This window comes from Ambystoma mexicanum, chromosome 2p (genome assembly GCF_040938575.1).
Source record: "Ambystoma mexicanum isolate Mex_15411 chromosome 2p, UKY_AmexF1_1, whole genome shotgun sequence".
NCBI lineage: Eukaryota > Metazoa > Chordata > Amphibia > Caudata > Ambystomatidae > Ambystoma > Ambystoma mexicanum.
Window position 1 is genome coordinate 1017229940 of NC_090923.1, and position 22023 is coordinate 1017251962.

The 22023-nt window shown below is 45.2% G+C and overlaps 1 protein-coding gene across 1 annotated transcript in view; it reads left to right on the plus strand.

Annotated features, from left to right (window-relative positions):
• PLCB3 (phospholipase C beta 3) overlaps window positions 1-22023 on the plus strand; it is an 869107-nt gene that overhangs the window by 689123 nt on the left and 157961 nt on the right. The window contains exons 15-17 of the mRNA XM_069644864.1: window positions 2809-2910; window positions 3189-3265; window positions 12677-12773. Coding sequence (XP_069500965.1) covers window positions 2809-2910; window positions 3189-3265; window positions 12677-12773 — 276 coding nt within the window. The remainder of the gene's footprint in view (window positions 1-2808; window positions 2911-3188; window positions 3266-12676; window positions 12774-22023) is intronic.

The window sequence follows — 22023 nt, forward strand, 5'->3', positions numbered from 1 at the left end:
GGATGCGGAAGAAATGATGAGAAGATTGGTAACCAACAAATCTACTGACTTTTGGTCACTAATTAAAAACAGCAATCTCACATCAAACTTAGCTCCAACAAACGTAGTCTCAGAAGCGAAATGGATCGAGTACTTTTCGAGGGAGTTTGAAGAACCTAAGAAATCTGTAGGGGTGTCTGAAAGAACCACCAACCCGGTTTGGGTGACAATATCGAACCCTGAAGATATTGAAGTAAAAATCAGAAATCTGAAAACATCTAGAGCCCCGGGACCGGACGGCTTAACTAACATCATTCTTAAGCAATTTCCAAAAGAATGGTCAGAATTGATTGGAATGATCTTTGAGGAATGCGAAAGAACTCATCTAATCCCAGAGACTTGGCAGAAAGCTATCATTGTCCCTATTTACAAGAAGGGCAGTCGGGAAGACCCTGTAAGTTACAGGCCAATCGCATTGTTGGACATTATAGGTAAGATTTTTTTCCTCTCTCATTCTGGACCACCTGAGAACATGGGAAAAAACGGCCAAGTGCAAAGACATCCTACAAACTGGCTTTAAAAAAAATGGCACCACAGCAATTAACATCCTGATAGTTAACATCTTTAAAGCAAAAGTAAAAGAAGGGGCACCGAAGATCGATCTGTCTTTTGTAGATTTGTCAAAATCGTTTGACAAAATAGACAGGAATTTGCTATGGAAAAAACTCAAAGCCTGGGAGTGTCCCCAATCTGTGCTTGACCCTCTCAGAGCGCTTCACTGACACACAGCCGTAAGAGTGAAGCTAAATCAACAGGGAAATCTATCAGATGAGATCCAGGTGAAAAGGGGAGTTAAACAGGGTTGCCCTCTTGCGCCCGCTCTCTATCGCATTCCTGGGAGACTTGCAGTACTCGGAAGAAAAGATCAGGATGTTTCCACCAAAAATAGGAAAATCCATCATCCCTCGTCTTTTATATGCAGACGATGTAGTCCTGATCGACCAAACCAAAGTGGGGCTTCAGCGTAAGTTAACAAATCTGGCAAAATACATCGAAGAAAATCACCTGGAGATAAACAAAACAAAAAATTGATATTTGAGAAAAACCCGAAAAAATCCGCAAACATGGAGTCGTGGCACTTAGACGACATCAAAATTGAAAAAGTCAAAAACATCAGATACTTCGGGTTTGAATTAGACAACTCATCAACGGACCAGGCAATGCAAGCAGTACTCTGGGAAAAAGCGAAACGATTGACAGCGCAAATGAGAACCCTTGATAGGAAGTTTGGCAAATTTTCGCTAAGCCCAGCTATTAACTTCTACAAAATGAAACTTGTTCCGACGCTGGCTTTTGGAATGGAGGCCTCACTCTGTATTCCCCAGACGATATGGGTCAAAATGGAAGGTTTGGTCTGGAAAGCCGTCCTGGGGCTCCCAAAATCGACCTCAATGGCGGCTATCCAAAGGGAACTAGGACTAGTCTCGCTAGCCTCGACTATTGACTTCAGCGCAATGATACTATTTATAAAAATTATTTTGGCTGATTCCCTTCCCATTTATTCATTAATCAAAGAAGAATTGGAAAACGGTAACTGCATTGCATTTAAAAAGTGGGCCAAAATCAGAAAAGAAAGGTTGTCAGATATACTGTGCACAGAAACAGATTTAGAAGAAAACGCTGATAAAATCAAACGTAAACTCGAAGAAATGGACTGGATTAAAACAATACAGACAGCAGCAGATAACATACTTTTACGCCACCTTCCTCCCACGTTTATCAAACCAAAAGTCCCAATGAATTATGTCAGCAAATTTCCAGAGAAAAAAAAATTCTTGTTTATGAAAGCGAGATTAAATGTACACCTGACTAAAGAAATCCTCGCAATTCGAGGTGTGGTGGAAAATCAGACCTGTCGACTATGCAAAAATACGGAGAGGGTAGAAACCCTCAGACATTTGGTACTCAATTGTCCCATCACTGAAAAAAACAGAACTACTTACATTTTGCCGCTGATCACGAACCCATGGATGATCCATGAAGACTACTTGTGGAATGTACTGATTTCTGGAGAACCCACAAGGTGGACGGTGGCTATGGCTAACCTAATCGAATTGGCTTTCAAACAGATCCACGAGGCCTCACGCACGGATGCTACTTCAACGCAGTGAGTTATGTAGCCCAAACAGACAGATGTCTTCTGGGCCTCTCTGTTACACTGCGTACAACCAGTTTGATCTGTGGGAAGCCTTTTTCCGGAGAAACCTGAGATGAAACTCTTGAATTTTCTGAACAGAGAGCTGAATGCACCTTTTGATAAAATTACAGGTTTTACCTGAATACAAGTCAAATAAATAAAAATAATAAGCAGCGCTCAGATGCCTGAGGGTTCGTAGCGCTAAATAAATGCAAATTTATAAATTATTGTAAGATCACATGAAACTTTGAACTAAGGCAGTGGCAGCTAGCAAGTGAGCACCTAGGAAGGGACAGTAAGACGTGACAAAAGAAATCCACTCTCTCACTATAAAAGTGACCAAACGCCTCTTCAAATGTAAATGTCTGTCTGGTTTGATAATTACACTATTCTGCTGGCCACAGAGCTGTCACGTTTTCTGGAGTAGCAAATGACAGATTGTAGACCTTAATTACTTTCTGTGAGCGCTATACCAGGTGATGATTGATTCTAGGCCTATTCATTTTTGTCTTATGGTAGGAGCTAATAGGGGAGAGGGATGGATAGAGAAAATGTTACATATGCTTACACTAGCTGTATGCACATTGTGACTCATGTGGCTGAAAACATGAATGTACTGTTCTTCTGTTTAGGGTCATCCTTCACCGACCAGACCGACTCCAGCCAAATTCTGTCAAATGGAGAAGAAAAGTTGCCCGACAAGCTAGCCAAGTTGGAGCCAAGGAAGTCCATTGGTGAGATTAAAAATATGGTTATCGGATCACATTCAGCTACAATGCCTGACCATGCCCATTTATAATAATTTTGTGGATGTTGAGTAAGTACAGTGGTATCCCGCTCCTGTTAATTCTTGGGGAGTCTTGTACTTGGTGATCAGTTGTGTTTCAGTCCCAAATCCTAACAAGGTTGTTTAATGGACTTTCACAGGGTGATATTTGTGTTCTGTTTTTACTATATTCTTAACACATCATGAACCTCAACTTTACCACCCAACACCCCACTCTTTGTACAGATCGGGAAGCTGAAAGTGATGAAGAGGAAGAAGAGGAGCAGCAGCAGCTGGAGCTCAAGAAACACACCACAGATGAGGTAAGAATTGTTTGCTTATTATTGCCTGAGGTGAGGCGAATGAAAATTGAGGCAAAATTGAAGATAGTGAGGTAAAAGGAAAGGCAGTAAGATGAAGGAGAAGGAATAAGGCAAATGGACATTGAGTCAGAAAAAGGTGAATGAGGTCAAACGAAAGCACTGCTGTGAAGGGGATGAGAGTGGGCAAAGGAAAAAGAAGTAGGGTGAAGAGAAAGGGAGCCAGGGAATTGAGTGAGGGGAATGGAATTAGAAGAGGCTAAGGAGTGATGAGAGGGAACGGGCTTGGATGATGCTATTGCCAAAAGGACACCTTTGTTTTCCATCAAGATCTCCTAGTTTCTTACAAAGGCTTGGTTACCCAAAGGAGGTACGGGGTGTATGTTGTGGTGGATTGGTAACCTTCATAAGGATGGTGTTCTTTGCCATGGTTGGTTCCTATACTGGATGAGCTATAGGAGGTTCTTTGGCAGTATACTTTGTCTGGTAGGTTTGTTTCTTTGGCAGCATGGTTTCTTTTGGGGGTGTTATTTTGACAATGCAGTTCTTTTGGGCAGTATTGAATCTTAGGCACGTTGGTTTGGTAGAGTAGGTTCATCAGTGATCTAAGTTTCCTGGTGGCAGTCTCTGCTGGCGTCTGTAATCTAGTGCAGTGGGTTTGTTGGTGGACTACTTGTTTAGTGGGTTATTGAGTAGAGACAGCTGTTCACTGACCTGGGTTTTGTTGCTGACTGGGTCGTTGGACGGATAAGTCTTTCAATGGAGTACATTATTCATTGGGGTGTCTTCTTTGAGACATTCTTTGGTTGAATAGTTTCTTTTGGGATAATTCTGTAGGGTGAACCTCTTTGGTTGAGGGGTTATTTATTGGAAGGGCGGTTTCTTTGGTGGAATGGCGCTTCCCTGGTGTAGGTTTTCTGTTGCTGTGCAGGTTTTTTGGTTTGTGGGTTCTCTGGTGGGGATATTTATCTACTTCTTTTGTAGGAACGGGTCTCTGGCATGTTTTGATTCCTTTGCCAGTTGGGTTGTTTGCTGGCTTGGGTTGTTTGGTTGCTTGAGGGTTCTTTGGTGGGGTAGGTTTTCTGGTTGAGTCGCAATTCTGCTGGAATGTATTGTGTCGAACATCTGAGACCATTAATGGGGTGAGATTTCCTTCCCATTACCTCTGGCACCCAAACCAGTCGTAGAATGCCTGGAATGACTTAAGTTTTACTCGAACAGGTCCCAAACCTACACTCTGTTTCAGATTGATTTCTTCTTGGTAAACTGTAACCACTGAGTCATCAGGGCCCTCAGTCCTCTCCCGTCTACTGCACTTACTCACGCATTATTTCCACAGGTCCAAGAAATTATTAGATCATGGTTAGCAGATTGGAAAATGGAGAAATAGCTACATCAGATCATGAGGGTATCACATAATGGCTACACCGAAGAGATCACGGTGACAAAAGAGGCAATGGCGGTTCAAATGCAGGATAAGATTTTTGTTGAGTGATTGGGATTTGAAATCAAGTCTTTATGGAGAATGACGCTGTCTCAATGGTGTTTGTGTTAGGGGATCAACTTTAAGGGAATGTCAGTGTGTGACAATTTCTTATGCTTTACATGCAAGGGAGGAGCACAACCGCTCTATCTAAGTTCATCTGAAAAAACCTTGGGTGGCAGAGAAGTAAATTGTTGCTGGCTCACAGCTGGACAGAGATTGTATTCAGGTCATTAAGGCTGAGCTTGTTCCATGATTCATGAAGAGAAAGGACACTGTTTTGCCTCAAGTAGCTTTACTGGGAACAGGTGAAGTGTCTAGGAAATTAGATTAAAAAAGGGAGTGTATAAGAACTAGAAACATGATTCACATGGACCTGGGAAAGGTGTACGATGTGAAGGCATCTTCGCCTTTTCCTCCCAAGTTTTCTTAAGTAATTCACTGGAGCTTTGATGCATTTATTTTGAAGCGTCTATAATATTTTCTTGGAACACTGGTCATTTCTGTCCCGAAAGAGGCCAGACCCGAGTTCCTAGATTCCAAGCCAATCAATGATTTTTCTCACTGTGGCAAATCTAGGCCATTTTCCATACAGATTTGCCATACAGATGTCAAAATCCACGCGCACATTTTTTTCATTTCATCTGGAAAATTATATATATTCGTCCAGCTCAAATTAGCTGTTTTAAAGAAATCCATGAGAATAGTCCTATTCGACATATGATGGATCTGTTTTCCCTTTGCATCTGAAGCAGGATATTTCTGCTGCTATCTTTTATTGATGTTGATATGATGCTGATATGCTAAGAATATTTGTAGAACCTAATGGTGACGTGTAATTTCCTAGGTTTATGGTCCCATGGTGATGCAAAGGCAGTCATTTCGGCCAATGGTATTCAATTTAGCAAGTTTATAATGCATGAGGCACACAGCAGGGGTGCCTATTACTTTAGAACCTCTCTTGTTTGAAGTTGGGCACTATGTTAGTGTTAAAGGGATTTCCTCTGGTCCAGATAGGTTCAACACGCTTTGATATGAGAGGGACTTTCTACTTTTAATTTGTTACAGGAATATGATGGGATGTCCGGCCACAACATTAATCGGAGATCCTCGTTTTACTAAAAAAGGCGCATTGCTTTAGAGAGCACTTTTAGGAATGCAATTTAAAATGGTCTAGTATGGATTTTAAATATTTGGATTTTGAAACTTTACAGGGGGTAGGTCAACCCCTCCTGGTTCATGTTATGGAGAATCTTATCGAGCGTGTGGAAGAAGACACTACAAGGTGGAAACCTCTTCTAGCGCTCTGGCTAGGGTAACTAAGGTAGTTTGACCTAAATTGCTATACATCTTAGGTGCGCCGTAAAGGTGGTCTATTAGACTTTAGGTTCTCTTGTGGGGATAGAGTAAGAAGACCAAGATTGGGTTACAGCTTTTAATTAGGAGACACTTCCACGAGTGGATTTGGATTTTCCAACATCTAGAATTATCACAAGGAATTTTGGCATCTATTATTGAATAAATGAGTGCAACATCGGTGACCGTGAATAGGCCAAGATGAAAGGAATGCGTAAGCCCAATTCACTGATAGGTGTGCTCTCGATGGAGAGGCAGAGACTTAACACATTGCTGCTTACCCCTCGCCCCCTTGCTTAGTGTCATTTTGAAGGTGTGTGACTACTGTGCACTGTACTCCACTGCTTAATGGGTTTGCTTTTCTCTGGGTCAACAAACCAATCACACACGATAATAAGGTATATTGACATCCCTGGTTAATTCCAGGGATTTATTTTATATGTGATGTTTGAGAAGGAGGGTCGATGAAGGACTTAGATTTGTATTGCGCATATCCCTGGGGAACCAAGCAGCAAGCCACATCTAGGCACAGATCTTATCTGAATTAGATGGACCGTCATCATTGACATAACATTATTCAAATAAATCTTTCTTTAGTTGCTTTCTAAAGCCTGTCGGCGATTCTAGCTTCCTTAGTGGATGTGGAAGACCATTCTAAAGTGTTGCTATTCCTTATCTTTACTTTTAGACATAACATTGCTTTGTTCAGTGATTTTGCAATGTTTCTACACCCTATATTTTTAGCCAGTTATTTTTTATTTAAGCTTTTAACATTTTAAAAAATCACATATTCAAAAAATACATAACGTGAAGCTCAAATATTGCCATCAACCATTTAGCCAAGTACAGCTGGCAGTACATGCAGGCTACCCTGCTCAGAAGCCCGATGACATTTTCCTAATCACCCAAAATTACCCTGCAGCAGAGTTGTTTGCAGATGGGGATTGCCTGATGGGCAAATCTGCACAGATGCAAGTCTGCGTTAAAGATGGCTGTCCCTCATGGAGTTGTGGGGCCAAATATACTGCAAGATGCTTTTTGTTGTTTTGTTATTTGAGCCACCGTAAGCATGCAGGTAGGTCAAAACAAAGCCGGGTTCAGACAGTCACACTGACCAAAGTGAGGATCATTGCATCATAGGGTCTGTGCTGTTGGAATAATAGGTTCAGCTGGGAATGATTTACGCATACCACCCATGCCAACCTCCTTCCTCAACTACAGTTAACTGCTCATATTAATTTCTAGGTCTGTTCTATTTAAAGGTATTGCTTTTTTATAGAGTGCATGAATACCATCAATGGGTTTCTTATCACTTAGCCCGGAGGTGAAACAAAGGCCCCCAAGAGGGGTTCATTGCCTTGGATAAATCTCAGGCTTTTCTTCTGCTTTGGAAGGAGGAGGATGGACTAGACCAGGTTTTAACATGGAGTTTCAGCATCAACCCTGCGGGTGGATTCTGAGAGGCCACCCTATTATGGGGAACAGGAAAGGCACTGAAGTCTAGCCAAACCCTGTCAAGGTAGTGTAGCAGAGCAGTACAGCTTAGACTCGGGGGGGGGGGGGGGGGCGGGGGGGGGGAGGGGGTGAGAGTGGTCTAGGGCTGCAACGAGGCACACACAGAGCACTCCAATAGACGAAGTACAAAAATATGCAATTATTTATCAGGCCTTTAAGATGCACTGTAAGCAGTGAAACCTTCAGTTAAGTATTATCACACAACTACTATGATATACATGCATACATACATTTACCATTTGGGGGTCTACTTGTAGATCACCAACACTTACCCTTAGACACAGTTATGTAATAGTTGGTACAGGTAGAAGCAACACTGTAAATAACTGTTTGGTAAAGCAACGGAGAATCAGAAAAACTGTAGATTCAAAACTAGTAAGAAAGGCAAGTAAATGAACTAGAACACCTTACAGATCAACCTAGGACAGGGCCCCCTATTACCTAATAAGTCCATGTTGGCAAGAATTCTCATTTCTGTGTGAATTCCCTTCAACCTTAGAAACCCCCAGCTCTCTTGCTGGACTTTTTAATTTTCACCCTGGAGCGAGTGAGCCTTTTTTCTCACACACTCATGTATTTTGATCAGATTTGGATTATGTGTTTCCTTTATTTTTGGAGACTGACAAACTCCATAGGCATCTACTTTTTGTATGGTGACACACAGCACCTTCAGTGCAGTGTCACAGAGAAATCCTTTAGATTTCTCTTAAGGTTTAAATACCTTTTCTTGGGTGAACTACAGTTCCCAAGAATAGTGAAGTGAAATTGGCTTTACTTACCTTTTCTCTTTGTAGGTCCAGCACACACCATTTTATGTGGAGTGCTGGGGGTTACTTAGTAGCCCTCTTTCTTACTTACTCATGTAACATTTTTTATGTTAACCTCACTACTTTAAATGGCTGGTGGCAGCGGTTTAATTTTCCTATCATTGTGCTTTTTTACCGCAGGCTGAATCCTCAGCTGCAGTATTGCACCCATGGGTGACCATTATGTCAAAAGGGCCCGGTCTTCTTTTTTTCGCCATTTCTTGTTTGTGAGGTCTTTCTTGGGTTTTACTCTGCGCACCAAACCGGATTTAACCCTTTAATTGGCTTTGCCTTTGGCGCGCTTCAGTGCTGAAACCCACCTCTGGCTCGAGTGTGTCTGGCAGGTCACTAAGTGAGGGAGGTGCCCAAAACTTCCCTGTCCTTAATCTCCTTGGTAACCTGAATGCACCCATTCCTGATTGGCTGGCTGGCTGTCGTTGCAGCACAGCCACCCTGCTGTGTTAGTGACAGCTAGGCTGTGCATGCATGGGAGAAATCTGCATAAAAGGCAAGGCTTCTTGGACTGAATTGTTTTAACTTGGAGGGGGGTCTTACGAGGAGAAGTTTGGTCTTTTCGTCATTGAGACATAGGCCATTGGTCGCCATCCAGGGTTGGATGGTGGCGTAGGCAGATTTCAGTGAGGTTGCATCTGTGATGTACATGCCAGACAGAGGGAGGAGAATTTGGGTGTTGGCGAGACGCACAGCCCTTGGAGTACACCGCATCTAGTGGGGGAGGGTGCAGCACATGTGTTTTCGGTGAAAACCTTCTTTACGCTCTTTTAGGAAGGAGGCTATCCAGGAGGTTGCTTGTGGGGAGAAAGAAGCTGTGGATGTGAGGTGGTGGCATAGAATGTTGTGGTCCATGTCAAAGGCTGCGGAAGGGTCTGGTAGAAGGAAGAGGGCCAGTTTTCCCTCATCCCTGATCTCATCCATCTGGTTCTTAAGATCAAGCAGCGCTGACTCAGTATCATGGCCTGGGGCGAAGCCAGACTGAGGACTCCTAGGATGTGGTTTGATTCCAGATGGCGTTGGATTTGAACATAAGCTGCTCTATGGAGCATTTTTAATAGGAAGACGACTGTTGCGATAGGCCTTTAGTTGTTGGTTATCGTAGGGTCAAGAGTTTTTTTGTTGTTTTTTTAAAACATTTTTTTGAAGTGAAGAGCTACCATCTATGCAGCTGTCTGGCCAGTCCTTCTAATGGAATACACGCTCTTATTGTAAACTGCCACCAGGTCATACAGCTACATACGTTTTGCCTGAAAATCAGTGGGACAATTAAGGTGGATCCTCTTTTCTAGCATACCTTGCATCTTAGACGCTTTTGGAGGTTGTCGCCCACCCATGAGTCGGTTCGCTCTCCCGCCAAGCCCTTTACCCGTCCATAGATGTTAATGAGCTCTCACTGGCCCAAACCAAAATACTCTGTTTTTCACCTTTACCGGTGACTTAAAAGGTTTTTATGTTCCAGTAAAAAAAAAGGTGATGACTAGAAGGTTTCGAATTAATCTTAACCTCTGGCATTGCTCTAGGCAACCCCCCAGACCATCGTTCCAGACCAGTAAAAAAAGAACTGTGGCTGTAGATGGACTGGATGAATGAAGGATTGCTTATGGGTCGGGTATCTCCTTGGGTTGAGAGGGTCTCCTGTTTCTTTCAGGCAAGGGGGTCTTTGGTTGTGTTATTCTTTGGTGGTTTGGGTGTTTTTCAGTGAATTGTCTTATTTGGTTGGAAGCAATGGGTTCTTCAATGGTGTATACCCCCTCTCCTCATAACTTTGTGTACCTCATCAGTATAATAAGATATTGAGGTCTATACTAGCGAACAAGCTGAAGCAAGTGATACACACCCTGATACACCCGGATCAAACCGGCTACGTCCTGGGCCGCAACCTGGCCTGGAACCTGAGGAGGTTATATTCTGTGACAGACAGCACATCATCTTGGGAGACTCCCAGAGCCATTGCTACGCTAGACGCGGTGAAGGCATTTGACTCTGTAAAATGGGACTGGCTCTATGCGGTCCTTTGAGTTTGGACAAACGTATATTACGTGGGTCCAACTGATGTATACAAGATGGATGGCAAGGGTGAAGACAGGTAGGTGCATCTCGTTGGCATGGGAATTGGAAAAAGGAACAAGACCAGGCTGCCCACTGTCCCAGGAGCTGTACATCCTAGCCATGGAACCCATTCTTAGCGCGCAATACATAGAGGCAGGTATGGAGATGGATGGGGCCAGACATCTGATATCGCTGTACGCTGATGATACATTACTATACATTAAGAATCCAGAAGACCACCTGGAGATACTACTGGAGACTTTGGCGCTATTCGCGAATCTGTCTGGGATAACGATCAGCAGAGACAAATCAGCCTGGTTTCCAATAGGGGGGTGGCACAGGACGGATCAGAAACACTGCCTGTCCTGGCCCTGCAGTGGAAGACTCCTACGTTTAGGTACCTGGGGGTCAATTTATACCATGTGCCAGCCAAAGAACACACACACAACCCGCTGAATGCCCTAGGGGGCATCAGAAGCTCTATGTTATGGGCTAACCTGCCACTATCGATGATGGGGATGGCGGTCCTGATAAAAATGGTGGTACTCCCTAGACTGTTACATTTGTTAGTAAATGTCCCATCCTATATACCAAAATCTTTTTTTAACACACTGGTCAGCATTTGTAGCGGCTTTCTGTGGTTTAATGGGAGGAATAGGATAGTGTTGACAACACTGCACAGGCCATATGAGGAGGGAGGCATCAGGATCCCCAATTTTGAGCTCTATTACATAGCGGGGCAGCTGCAATTTGCGGTGGACTGGCTAGCAGATGATCCCCCGCCAGACACACAAATGTTGCAACCCATCGGGGCACGTGACTATCTAAAGGAATTAATATGGCTCGTAAAGCCCCGGGGAGGGCAATGGTCGCACTTGGTGTCCCTGGAGGTGAAGATGTGGGAGAGAGCACTGGCAACGGTAGGGCTTACGGACCCGTTCTCGGTACAGGTCCCCCTGGTCTCGCTGGTAGCATCCACAGCACAGGCAAGGCTGGGTAAACGTGCGCACTGGGAATCACACAGGGTTGCCACAATAGGCGACTTATTGCACAACACCTCCTTCATACCTTTTTCAGAGTTGGCGGAACGCACAGGATTGCACGCAGGCCAATACTTATTACATGGCATAATCAAACAGGAGATTCTATGTTGCTGGCCTGCGCATAACGAATTACAGGAGAAACATTACATAGTGGACACTTTGTACGATGTATCGGAGGGAGGGCACATGATATCTCGATTATATGACTTTTTATTAACTATTCGACCCCTATCCCTCCTGACAATATGGAGCAAATTGGAGCGAGACTTGGGAACACGTTTTACTGAAGCACAATGGGAGGTGGTACTGAGATACCACAAAGTGTCACGGAATTCGAGTCTGCAGCTTATACAACTGTTGATTATGCACAGAGCATACATGACAACTCAGAGGATCTCTAGGTTTCCTGGCGCTGGGGAGAAGGTGTGCCCTAGGTGCGGGCGGTAGATGCGGGGATATTCCATATGTTTTGAACGTGCCCAGTAATGGAGCAATATTGGCAAGAGGTGGCGGCTAGATTGGAGAGGGGGGTGCGATTGGATGCTTGTTCACTGGGGGCATGCCTGTTGGGTCGTTTCTCGCACCCCAAGAGAGCCAAGCATATTAGTAAATTGAAGGATCTGGCATATATTCTAGCCAAACGCAGGATTACCATGACATGAAGTCTCCTAAGGGCCCAATTGTGGAAGGGTGGTGGTTGGACTTGACAAAATGAGCGTTGGCTGAAACAGCGGCATGGAAGGGGGCGGTGGGAGGCAGTCGGGAGGAATCCACAACAGGGGTCATGTAATGGGAGGCGTTATTACACACCTTGTTTGACGGGGAGTCGAGATAAAGGCGGCAGGAAGAGACCCAGATAGAGTGAATGAGAGGATTCAGGCATGAAAGGGATACGGCTGTGAGAGGACATTGGTATCGCTAGTTAAAAAAAAAAGGGAGGGGGGGGAACTTGGGAGGGGGTGCGGGGGAGAGGAGGGTTGGTGGATTGTGTAGTTGGATCCGATACGTCGAGACAATTGTGGACGCTGCATGTAGCAGTGCTGTGAAATGTTTTACTTGCTGTACCAAAAACGAATAAAACCTATATTAAGAAAAAAAAAATAAAAAACGTTGTGTACCTCACCCACTGATGTCTTTTCTCGTGCAGGGCACAGCGAGCAGTGAAGTCAACGCTACAGAGGAGATGTCCACCTTGGTGAACTATGTGGAGCCTGTGAAGTTCAAATCTTTCGATGCAGCAAGCAGTGAGTACAAACAGAAGGCTCAAGGAGACTTGTGAGCAGCAGCTAGGGATGGTTGGGGGCGGGAGGCAGACTCAGACCTGATGGTCATCAGCTGGTAAAAGTGAATGTATACATGCTGCACAGTCTTGCCTTGCTGCCCCGGAATATTCATGTTCCTTGGCTTCTTTGCTCCTTGAAAAGGGTGTGTGTGCAAACCAGTAACGTCAGGTGGCGCAAGGGCGACGTGATGGCCCATGTGTTGAAGAGGAGAGACTCCTTGAATAACCCAATAACTATTTAGCAAGCAATAACTCGTTACCGCGTAGAAATGTATACCCACTTCCACCATTTGGTTTAACCCACTGCCAGCTCTTAAGATTTCCCCTACCGATAGCTCTGAACTTGCATTCAATGACGGCTCTGTGCGGCATAACCCCTGCCAGCTGTATGGGGCGTGCCTACTGCCAGATCTGAAGTGGCAACTCTTGGGGGCATACCCTCTGATTTGGAGGTATACTCACTTCCAACTCTGTGTATACTTAATGTTGGCTCTTTGGGGTCTGCCCATTGTACGCTAATCCTCAATGCAAGGTCTGAATAGTATGCTCCCTGCCAACTCTAGTGGTGTACCAACTGCCATATCCACAGTGTATATATACACTGTAATACTGATTACGTATTGAGATAGTAAGTTGGATAAGCATTGCCAAATTAAGTTCAATGAGTAAATAAAGTGGTATAAAAATGTCAATGCTCTAAATAGATCTACCAAACATTTGGTAAAATCGGATTCAGTATTTTTGTAACCGCGGAATGTGCAGTGAACGCGCACTCGGCATTTGTTTTCCGAGATTTTCTCAGAATACCCTCTAAATCACCTTCCTTCATTGTTTCCTTCAGTAAGCATTGTGTTTTTCTTTCTGTCTTCCGGTCAGAGCCGCCTTGGGGCACAGCGGGCCTGGTCGGCCGCACGGGGCACCCTGCCATTAGCACCCCCCAACCCCGAACCCCTCCCTCCCGCCACACCAGCTCTGGGGAGTCTTTCAAGGTCTCCCGCGAGCTGGTGTGGTGGGAGAAGGCGTGGCAGGCACCCAATTGAATTCAAATTCGGTCTGCTCTCTGTAGTGGGGTGCATTTAATAACAATATGGCGCCTGCCGTGCCTATTGAAAAATGTGGCGCTCTCCCCCACCCCCTGTCGCATGACTAGGGATGGGGGGAGGGGCACTACATTTTTTGTTTGCTGCCCGTGCGCTGCAGCTTTTCTAAGGCCGGCCCGGCTTCCGGTGCACACTGGACATGCTCTGCTCCCCTTCCGGTATCTCCCCAAGGATGTGGCGTCAGTTTTCTCTCTTCCTGTATAATGCTGGCATGTGCTCTGGTGGAGGGTACTGGCATGCTGCTATACTCTATAGGCCTCTAGTGAATTTTTGGTGTAATTGGTTATTTCATTGTGTTTTGCCTGGTAGCACAGGTCATTTGTTTCACTTGCCATAATGTGGTGCAAGTATTTAGGGATCTGCCTTTAGACATTCAGCCGCAGATGGAACCTGGCCATTCCTGCTCTGGACCCTGGAGTTGGGCAGCTTATGCACACTTCTAGAATCAGATAAAATGGTTGGGTGTCTTCACCTGTGCTGAACACTGTTTTTTTTTAAATGTCCCTAAGAGGAGCTCAGAGAAATCCTTATAACAAGTATCTCTCCCAATTCTACTCTGCAACAGTGTAGTTTGAGGCTCACATCGAGCCTCAAACTACAGTCGCATAGTAGAATTGGCAGTAGTCTGTTTGTGCCTACACCTCTTTGCGCCAAATTTCTGATGTAAATGAATAAAAGTACGTAGTCCAGTTTCTTCAAGTATATTTTCTTAATTTATTTGATATATGTTCTGCCCATATGGATGACACGTGTTTCGGCATTTCATTGGCGCCTTTTTCAAATCCGGGCCTTATTGAATGTGATGCGAATCTCCCTTTCCTTATTTCCGGGAATTAGTTTTTAGTTAAAGTGTATCACGGTAGTTCCAGGGTTAAATCCCACCTACAAAATTCTCTTGCTCATGCCTCAAGCATCGGGGGTCCTGTTTTGGTTCTGGCAAATCCTTGTTCAAAAAGGCGCCAATGAAACGCCGAAACACGTGTCATCCATATGGGCAGAACATATATCAAATAAATTAAGAAAATATACTTGAAGAAACTTGACTACGTACTTTTATTCATTTACATCAGAAATTTGGCGCAAAGAGGTGTAGGCACAAACAGACTACTGCTTACTTTACAAACGGAGCTGAGGGACTCTGTCTCCGTGTTGACCTACATCCTTGCGACACAAGAATAAAATAATAAAATAAGAAAACCATTGCCAACCTTAATAGCACTAACATACGGGTCGCGAGAGTACACCTTATGAGATCCCCACTCAAGAAGTTCCTCACACCGCATAGTAGAATTGGGAGGTGATGCTGTTAGGAGGATTTCTTTGTTTCTGTTAGGGACGTTTTCTTTCTGCAAACTTCCCTCCTTTGATTTCAATGGAACCCTTAGCATGCCTGTCTGTTTTTGTATCCTGGCAACTTTTCGTGTGATTGATCATCCCTCGCTTGATCAACTCATTTGTGGGGACACTGGCGAGTCCCCAAGGCTGCCAGTGCGGGGATAGTTTTTCTATCATTTTTATTTCTCTGGCTTTTCACTTTGTAACACACACCATCGCCTTAAGTGGAGTGATCTAGTGAGAATTTGTGACTTTTTTCTATTTCCCTGGCAGTTTTTTCTGCCTTTGGGATGTGGCACTGAACCCTGTTTTACAGTTTGTCTGGTGCACTACTGTGCCCCATCTATTTTACTGCAATAATGCCATTTTGTGGCCGTACACTTAAAATGGCTGCCTCTCGTTTTTTAGGACCTGTCTTTTGGCCATCTTGCATTTTGGTAGTCTTCCTGTCCTTTTGGGCTAGAAATCTCAAATAAGGCTATTCACTTGCACAGAGTCCAATTCTGGACTCCTTGTCAGTGCTTTGTGTTGTGTATGACTTGGACTGGTTGAACCCGATTTGGACTGTCTGGTCCCAATTCACATTTCTCCCAGTCAATGTCTGTTGCTGGGCAGATGTCCTTGAGTGCACTGCCGTTACCCATTGTAATGGTGCAGATCTTTTTCATTGGAGGACTGGGGGGCGGGGGTGGGAGGGGAAACCACCAGCCTAGATTTTGGGAGAGGGCATGGGGCCATTCAGGAGGTCACCTATTGGAGCCAAGAATCTGAAGAGAGAAGACGAACTGAGAAGACCCAGAGGGCTGCGTTGGTAGCATCCAGCATTGCCAAAGCCAATCACTGTGGATCCTCTGCTTCATCACCAGGGAATAACTGTATCTGTTCCTTACTCTCCTAGACTGGTGAGCATACCCAGTCTCGTGCCCTTCAGTGCCGTCATCCCTTTGCTGGACTTGACCCTGGAACCTTCTGGTCATCCTTTTGAAGAGGCCCATCTGCTCATCCACCGCAGTCCCAAGTCTGAGCGAGTGAGTACTACATATCTTCAGCTTGCTGCCCAGGAACCTCACTGCCTGCTGCTGCTGCTCCATGCATTGAAGAGGGACCTTTCTGAAGTCGGTTTGCCACCTCTGCTAAGTTCTGAACCTACTGAGCTCTGTCCAGGGCTTCTTTGCCACCTCGACTGGCATGTCCTGGGTGGATCCCTGCCCCCATTAGTGGAGAAGCGGCAGCCGTCCTACAAGGTCAGGTGTGGAGCAGCATCTGCTTCTGAGATTGGAACGGCCGCCTAGCTGGACCCAAACCCAACACCTGCTTCCACTACTGGCTCTGCACCCACTGGACCGAATGCAAACAGACAAATGTTGTGGGTGAGTGGCCTCATCCATTCTAACTTACCTGTGGGTGGTTGTTTTTAAATTCGGAGCAAGTGGCCTGAGTGTACACACCACTCTTGTTGCCCCCCTCGTCCCTTAAGGATTGCATGGGCACAGAGTCCACACTCCAAACACTGCCTTTACCTGGCCAGGGAGATCTGAACTGGGATTTCTCCCGGGGTAACCCCCAGCGTGAAAGAGTTGGGAATGTACTGCCATCTCTTTTCTAAACCTTTTTGTAACATTGGTGCATTTACTTTTTAAACTCATTTTCCTTTGCCTACTAGCTTGGGCCTAGTGTGGCACAACAAGGCTTTTAAGACTTTCTGAACCCCTCCTCAAGTACCTCCCGGGGGACTGCACTTATAAAAGTAGGCAGGCACGGCAGACAGTGGCCCAGGGATGCAGATCGCATAGCACTGGGCTTCCTTGGAGTGCCATGGACTTGGATGAATGTTTCTTGGTTGTAGATAGCCCTTTGTAAACCTAGGCTGTTGGCTCTGCCAGTCCCTCATACTATGCTGTCTGCTTCTCCTGCCTCTTTGTGCCAAGCTGCATGGGAAACCAACAAGACGTCTTCTGGGATCAGAGGGGCAATGAAGGCTTTCAGCTGAGCGGCTCCTTAGGGGTCAAGGGGCGGGAACGCACCAATGGTTCCCGTAGGTCAATTTGAAGGCTGGACTCTGCAAATCCCAGCAGCGCTTTGCGTGAGCTTGTGTATGTAGCAGCAGTTTCCCCAGGGGCATCTTCGGGTTCAGGTCGTTTCTTGTGCTTCAGGACTAGCCCAACAATTTACAGACGTTTAGGCATAGATACCCCTACCTTCTATGAATATTCGATGCTGAGTGCAGTCTCCATCTTGCATATTTTAAAACGTTAGGTTGGGATCCAATCCTTGGGGTTCACCACTTTCAAACTGTCCTGGTCTTCTTCCCAGGCAAACACCTAGGATGTAGATTCAAGCTTGAATCCAAACATCCTATTCAAATACGCGCCGGATATGGTTTTGGCTTTCCTTGTCCAAAGCTTAACTTGTTCCACGCTTCCTGGTCTCAACATAGCCAGCCCCATTCATAGCCACATCGAGTTCTGTTGGGTAGGATGTCTTTTTTGCAACGTTCGCTCCATTGATTTCAGTGGAGCCCTCAGCAGATCTGTTATGAGCATAACACTGTGGCTGCTTTTGGGGAGAGTGAGGTACTTTTAGCCTCACTCACCTTCTCTGCTCGCATGTTTTGGGACAACTGGCCAGTCCCTCATTTACTTTTCCTGTATTGTTAAATTGTAACAAAAACCAACCTCATTGGAGTGTTATGGGGAACTTTGTCCTTTTTTTTATGATTATTTTTTTTTTAACCTAGCAACATTTTGTTAGATGTATGTTGTGTACAGAACATGCTGGTTGCAGTGAACCACGTTTTACACATTATTCCAGTGCGACACCATTCATTTAACCACGATAAAGTCATTGCAAGTACCATATACTCAAAATGTCTGCTTCCCATGACACAAGATCTGTCCTTTGTGGCAGCTCAACGTATGGCAGTCTACTTGGCCTCTGAAACCTGAAAACATCCAAAGAAGGTAATTAACTTTTCACAAAATCCATCGGTGGTTTGTGTGCCTGAAACAGGTTGGAATTGGGGATGGGACTGTCTGGTCCCACTTGACATTCTAGCCATCGGATGTCTGTTTGGCAGATTGGACAGCCTGTGCCTTTTTGACTGGTGCACATCCTACCCATCTGTGGGCTGGGGCAGCCCACAGCCCCGTTTAGGATAAGAGGAGAAAGTCGGGACCTGTTCAGGATGTCGCCCACTGGATCCAGAAGTCCGAAGACTGACTACAACGTTAAGGAGAACCGAGGGACTGCTGCTGATGAAGAAACATTGCCAAAGTCATCGACCTTCTTCTGCGACAAGGGAAGGCTTTAAACGTGTGCCTTCCTCTCCTAAAGTGTTGGGCCTAATCAGTCTCGTGTCCTGCACTTCTGTCCCACGTCGGTGGGCTTCAGGAGTGACCCTGGAGCAAAACGGGGGCTGAACATCAAATGAAGGGACATGATTGCAGCAACAGACACCACCTCGCTTGGAGCCCCAACAGCCTCTCTGGAGCCCTGATTTCTACTGCCTGCAAAATCTGACTCTGCCTGACGCTGGCAAGGGCTGCACAGCCAACTCACTCCTAGGGGTCCTCCTTCATGGTGTGATTTGCTGTGGTCACCTTTCATCTCTCCCGTCCGTCCAGCCAGCTGAAGTATCCCTGTAATGCTGCCTTCTTCAGAAGTTAGAGCTGCCACTAGTTAGACCCAAACCTAACTCAGAAAAGGACCTCTGTACCCGCAACCTCTAGAGCTTCGACAATCAGACAAAAGAGCAGTTAGCCAGAGCGACCTCTACTTGCTTGGCAGTGGTCTTTTGGGAATAGGAGCCATGGGGTGCGTTTGCGTGTTATTTTTGGTGAGCCCCTCTTTTCATGGGAATACAATGGTCCAACCCTTGCAACTACCCTTACCTGATCCTGGACGGTGGAGTTTTAGTCTGTGATTATTGTCTAGGAATCAAGAGTTACCCCATCCCTTTTGAGACCATTTTGCAGAGTTATTCGGTCTTGAGTATCTAAAACGTTCCTGTTGGCTTTAACCAAGTCTTGCTTTTGGTTTCATTGGCCCTATCCAGGTACTGATCTGTGAACTGGTTCGCTAAAACATTGGTACTGTTCTTATGTGGTGTGGGAAGGAATGTTATAATGTCTATGGTTTTATTTATCTAACGCCTTTTCTTTCCCCTACCGTCCATAAAACGGTGTTGCTTTTATTCTTCTTTGGTAGTTTAGAAATGTGCAATTTGTAAAGGAGTGTGTAGCCCCCTTTTGGTGTCGCCTACTGTGTAAATAGGTGGATAAAGTGGGTCATGTAGTGTGCAGTGCTCTCGACTTTAATGCATGTGTTTTCCTAATTGTCTGTTTCTGTTCATCTTTCTGGCCCTTCTGATATGTGCATATTAAAAAATGGAACCTCTCCAGAAATATGCTCATCTCCCAAAATCTATATTAGCAAAACAATTTGATACAATGGAGAGACACGGCATACACTTTTACTTCTGCAGTTGTGGAAAAGATCACGTGAGAATATACACAAAAATATTATGTTTAGTCAACAAAAAAATATCTATTCTACATCATTAAAAAGCTAATTCGCATGATCTTACATGTTGGTGTCCATTATTTGAAGCCAGGAATTACATACATTTCTTGGCAAACCAACAGAAGGATTTAGAAAAGATATTTTTCTATTGAATCAGCCATGTATTTTTGTGTATAGTCTCACTCGATTTTTCGCACAGCTGTAAAAGTAAACTTTTTTGCGGTCTCTCTCTAATGTATCAAATCCTTCAGATGTGTGAGCCCGCCATATGCTCGGTGTGCCTCTAAACCACATCCTTATCTCCAGAGTGTAAGTCTTGATGCTCGGACTACGCTACCCAGACTGCTTAGTTAGATCAAGTATGGTATGGCCTCTTAAAACCTCAGACCAGTGTTGGTTTTGGAAATCTCTCCTAACAAATTTCTTTCTCTCAACCGTAAGTCGATTCTAGCGACGCAGGACATTTCGGCGCAGGACATTTCGGCGCGGCTGGTTCGGCGCGGCTGGTTCGGCGCAGGAGCCAGTTCGGCGCGGCCGACTGCGTCGAACTGGCCGCACATAAATGTCCTGCGAGTTCTTCACCACAGCCACGCAGAAAACACAGCCGGACCCGCAAAGGTGGGGGCTGTGCTGCTCGGAGCAGCCTGCTCTGAGCAGCACAGCCCCCACCCACCTGAGCCCGGCAGATCTAATCTGCCCTGTGCGCGGCACACCAGTGCACATCGCCTGCTAGGGAAACATTCAGTGCAGTGCACTGAAAGTGCGAGTTTCAACTTCATCCCACACTATTTTAAAATGAAGCCGCTCTAGAACAGTTTCATTTTAAAATAGTGTGGGATGAGGTTGAAACTCACACTTTCAGTGCACTGCACTGAACGTTTCCCTAAACAGCAGGCGAAGTGCACTAGTGTGCGGCGCCAAAACATCCCAACGCCGAAACATCCTGTCGCCGAACTGGCCGTGCCGAACCGGCGGCGCCGAAATGGGGTGTACCGGATTCTAGCTATTGGGGCTCCTTTTATTTATAAGGCAAGAGCGCCACCTACAGGTTCTGTTCCAGGGAACTTTACTGTTTCCTTAATTTGTTATTTACTTGCAGGACTTTGGGTACAGTATCCGGTTCCACCATGTCAGGGTTTCACATAGCTAGTTACACAAGGTTATTTATCTGCGAAACACGGGGTGCCTTTTGAGCCTAATAAAGAGCATTGCACCCTTAGTGAGGCCCTGGATAAGGACTCACTAGGGGGTGAAAAGCCATATCTGTCCTCATACTTCTATACATATCAGCAGTGTTTGACACAATCAGAGCACAACGCTAATCGAAAGGCTAGGGGAATACGGTGTAAAAGACTCTGACTTAAAATGCCTAAAATCCTTCCACACAAACCGGACAGAAAGAACCTACCACCCTTTACATCAACCTCCAAAATTGTCTCCTGCGGACTGCCTCAAGGCTATAGCTTCTCCTCCCTCCTTTTCAACCTTTACATGTCCCCATTGATTAAAATCATTCAGAACCACAGGCTGACCGCCTACAACTATGCAGACGACACACAACTGATCGTCAAGATAGCCACAAATCAAGACCCAAATGACACCCTGTTAGGGAGAATTCTCAGAAATGTGCTAATTCCCATCTACCTTAGAGACCCCCAGCTCTTTTGCTGGACTTTAGGACTTTTAATTTCTAACCTGCAGAGAGTGAGACTTTTTTTCCCACTCTCGTGTTTTTCTGTGATTTGGACTCTGTGTTTCCTTTGACTTTGGAGTCTGACAAACTCCATAGGCATCCTCTTTGCATTGTGACACACAGCACCTTCAGTGCAGTGGCACAGGGAAGTCTTAGATTTCCCAAAGGTTTAAATACCTTCTCTTAGTGAGACTACTGTTTCCAAGAGCAGTGAAGTGAAATTGACTTTACTTACATTATGTAACTTTTTAGACCCAGCACACACTATTTTACCATAGGGGCCTGGAGGGGTTACTTATTATCCCCTTTGTCTAGTTTCTCATGTAACATTTTTGTGTCACCCTTTCTACAATTAATGGCTGGTGGCAGTGGTTTACTTTTTTACTAACATTGTGTGTTTTTACCACGGCTGCAATCGCAGCTGCAGTGCACACATGGGTGCCCATTTTGTCAAAATGGGCCCGGTCTTTTTTTCGCCATTTCTTGTTGGAATAGTCCTTCTTGAGATTTACTCTGGGTGCCAAAGCAGGTTTGGTCCCTTCGTTCATTTTGTCTTTGGCGGG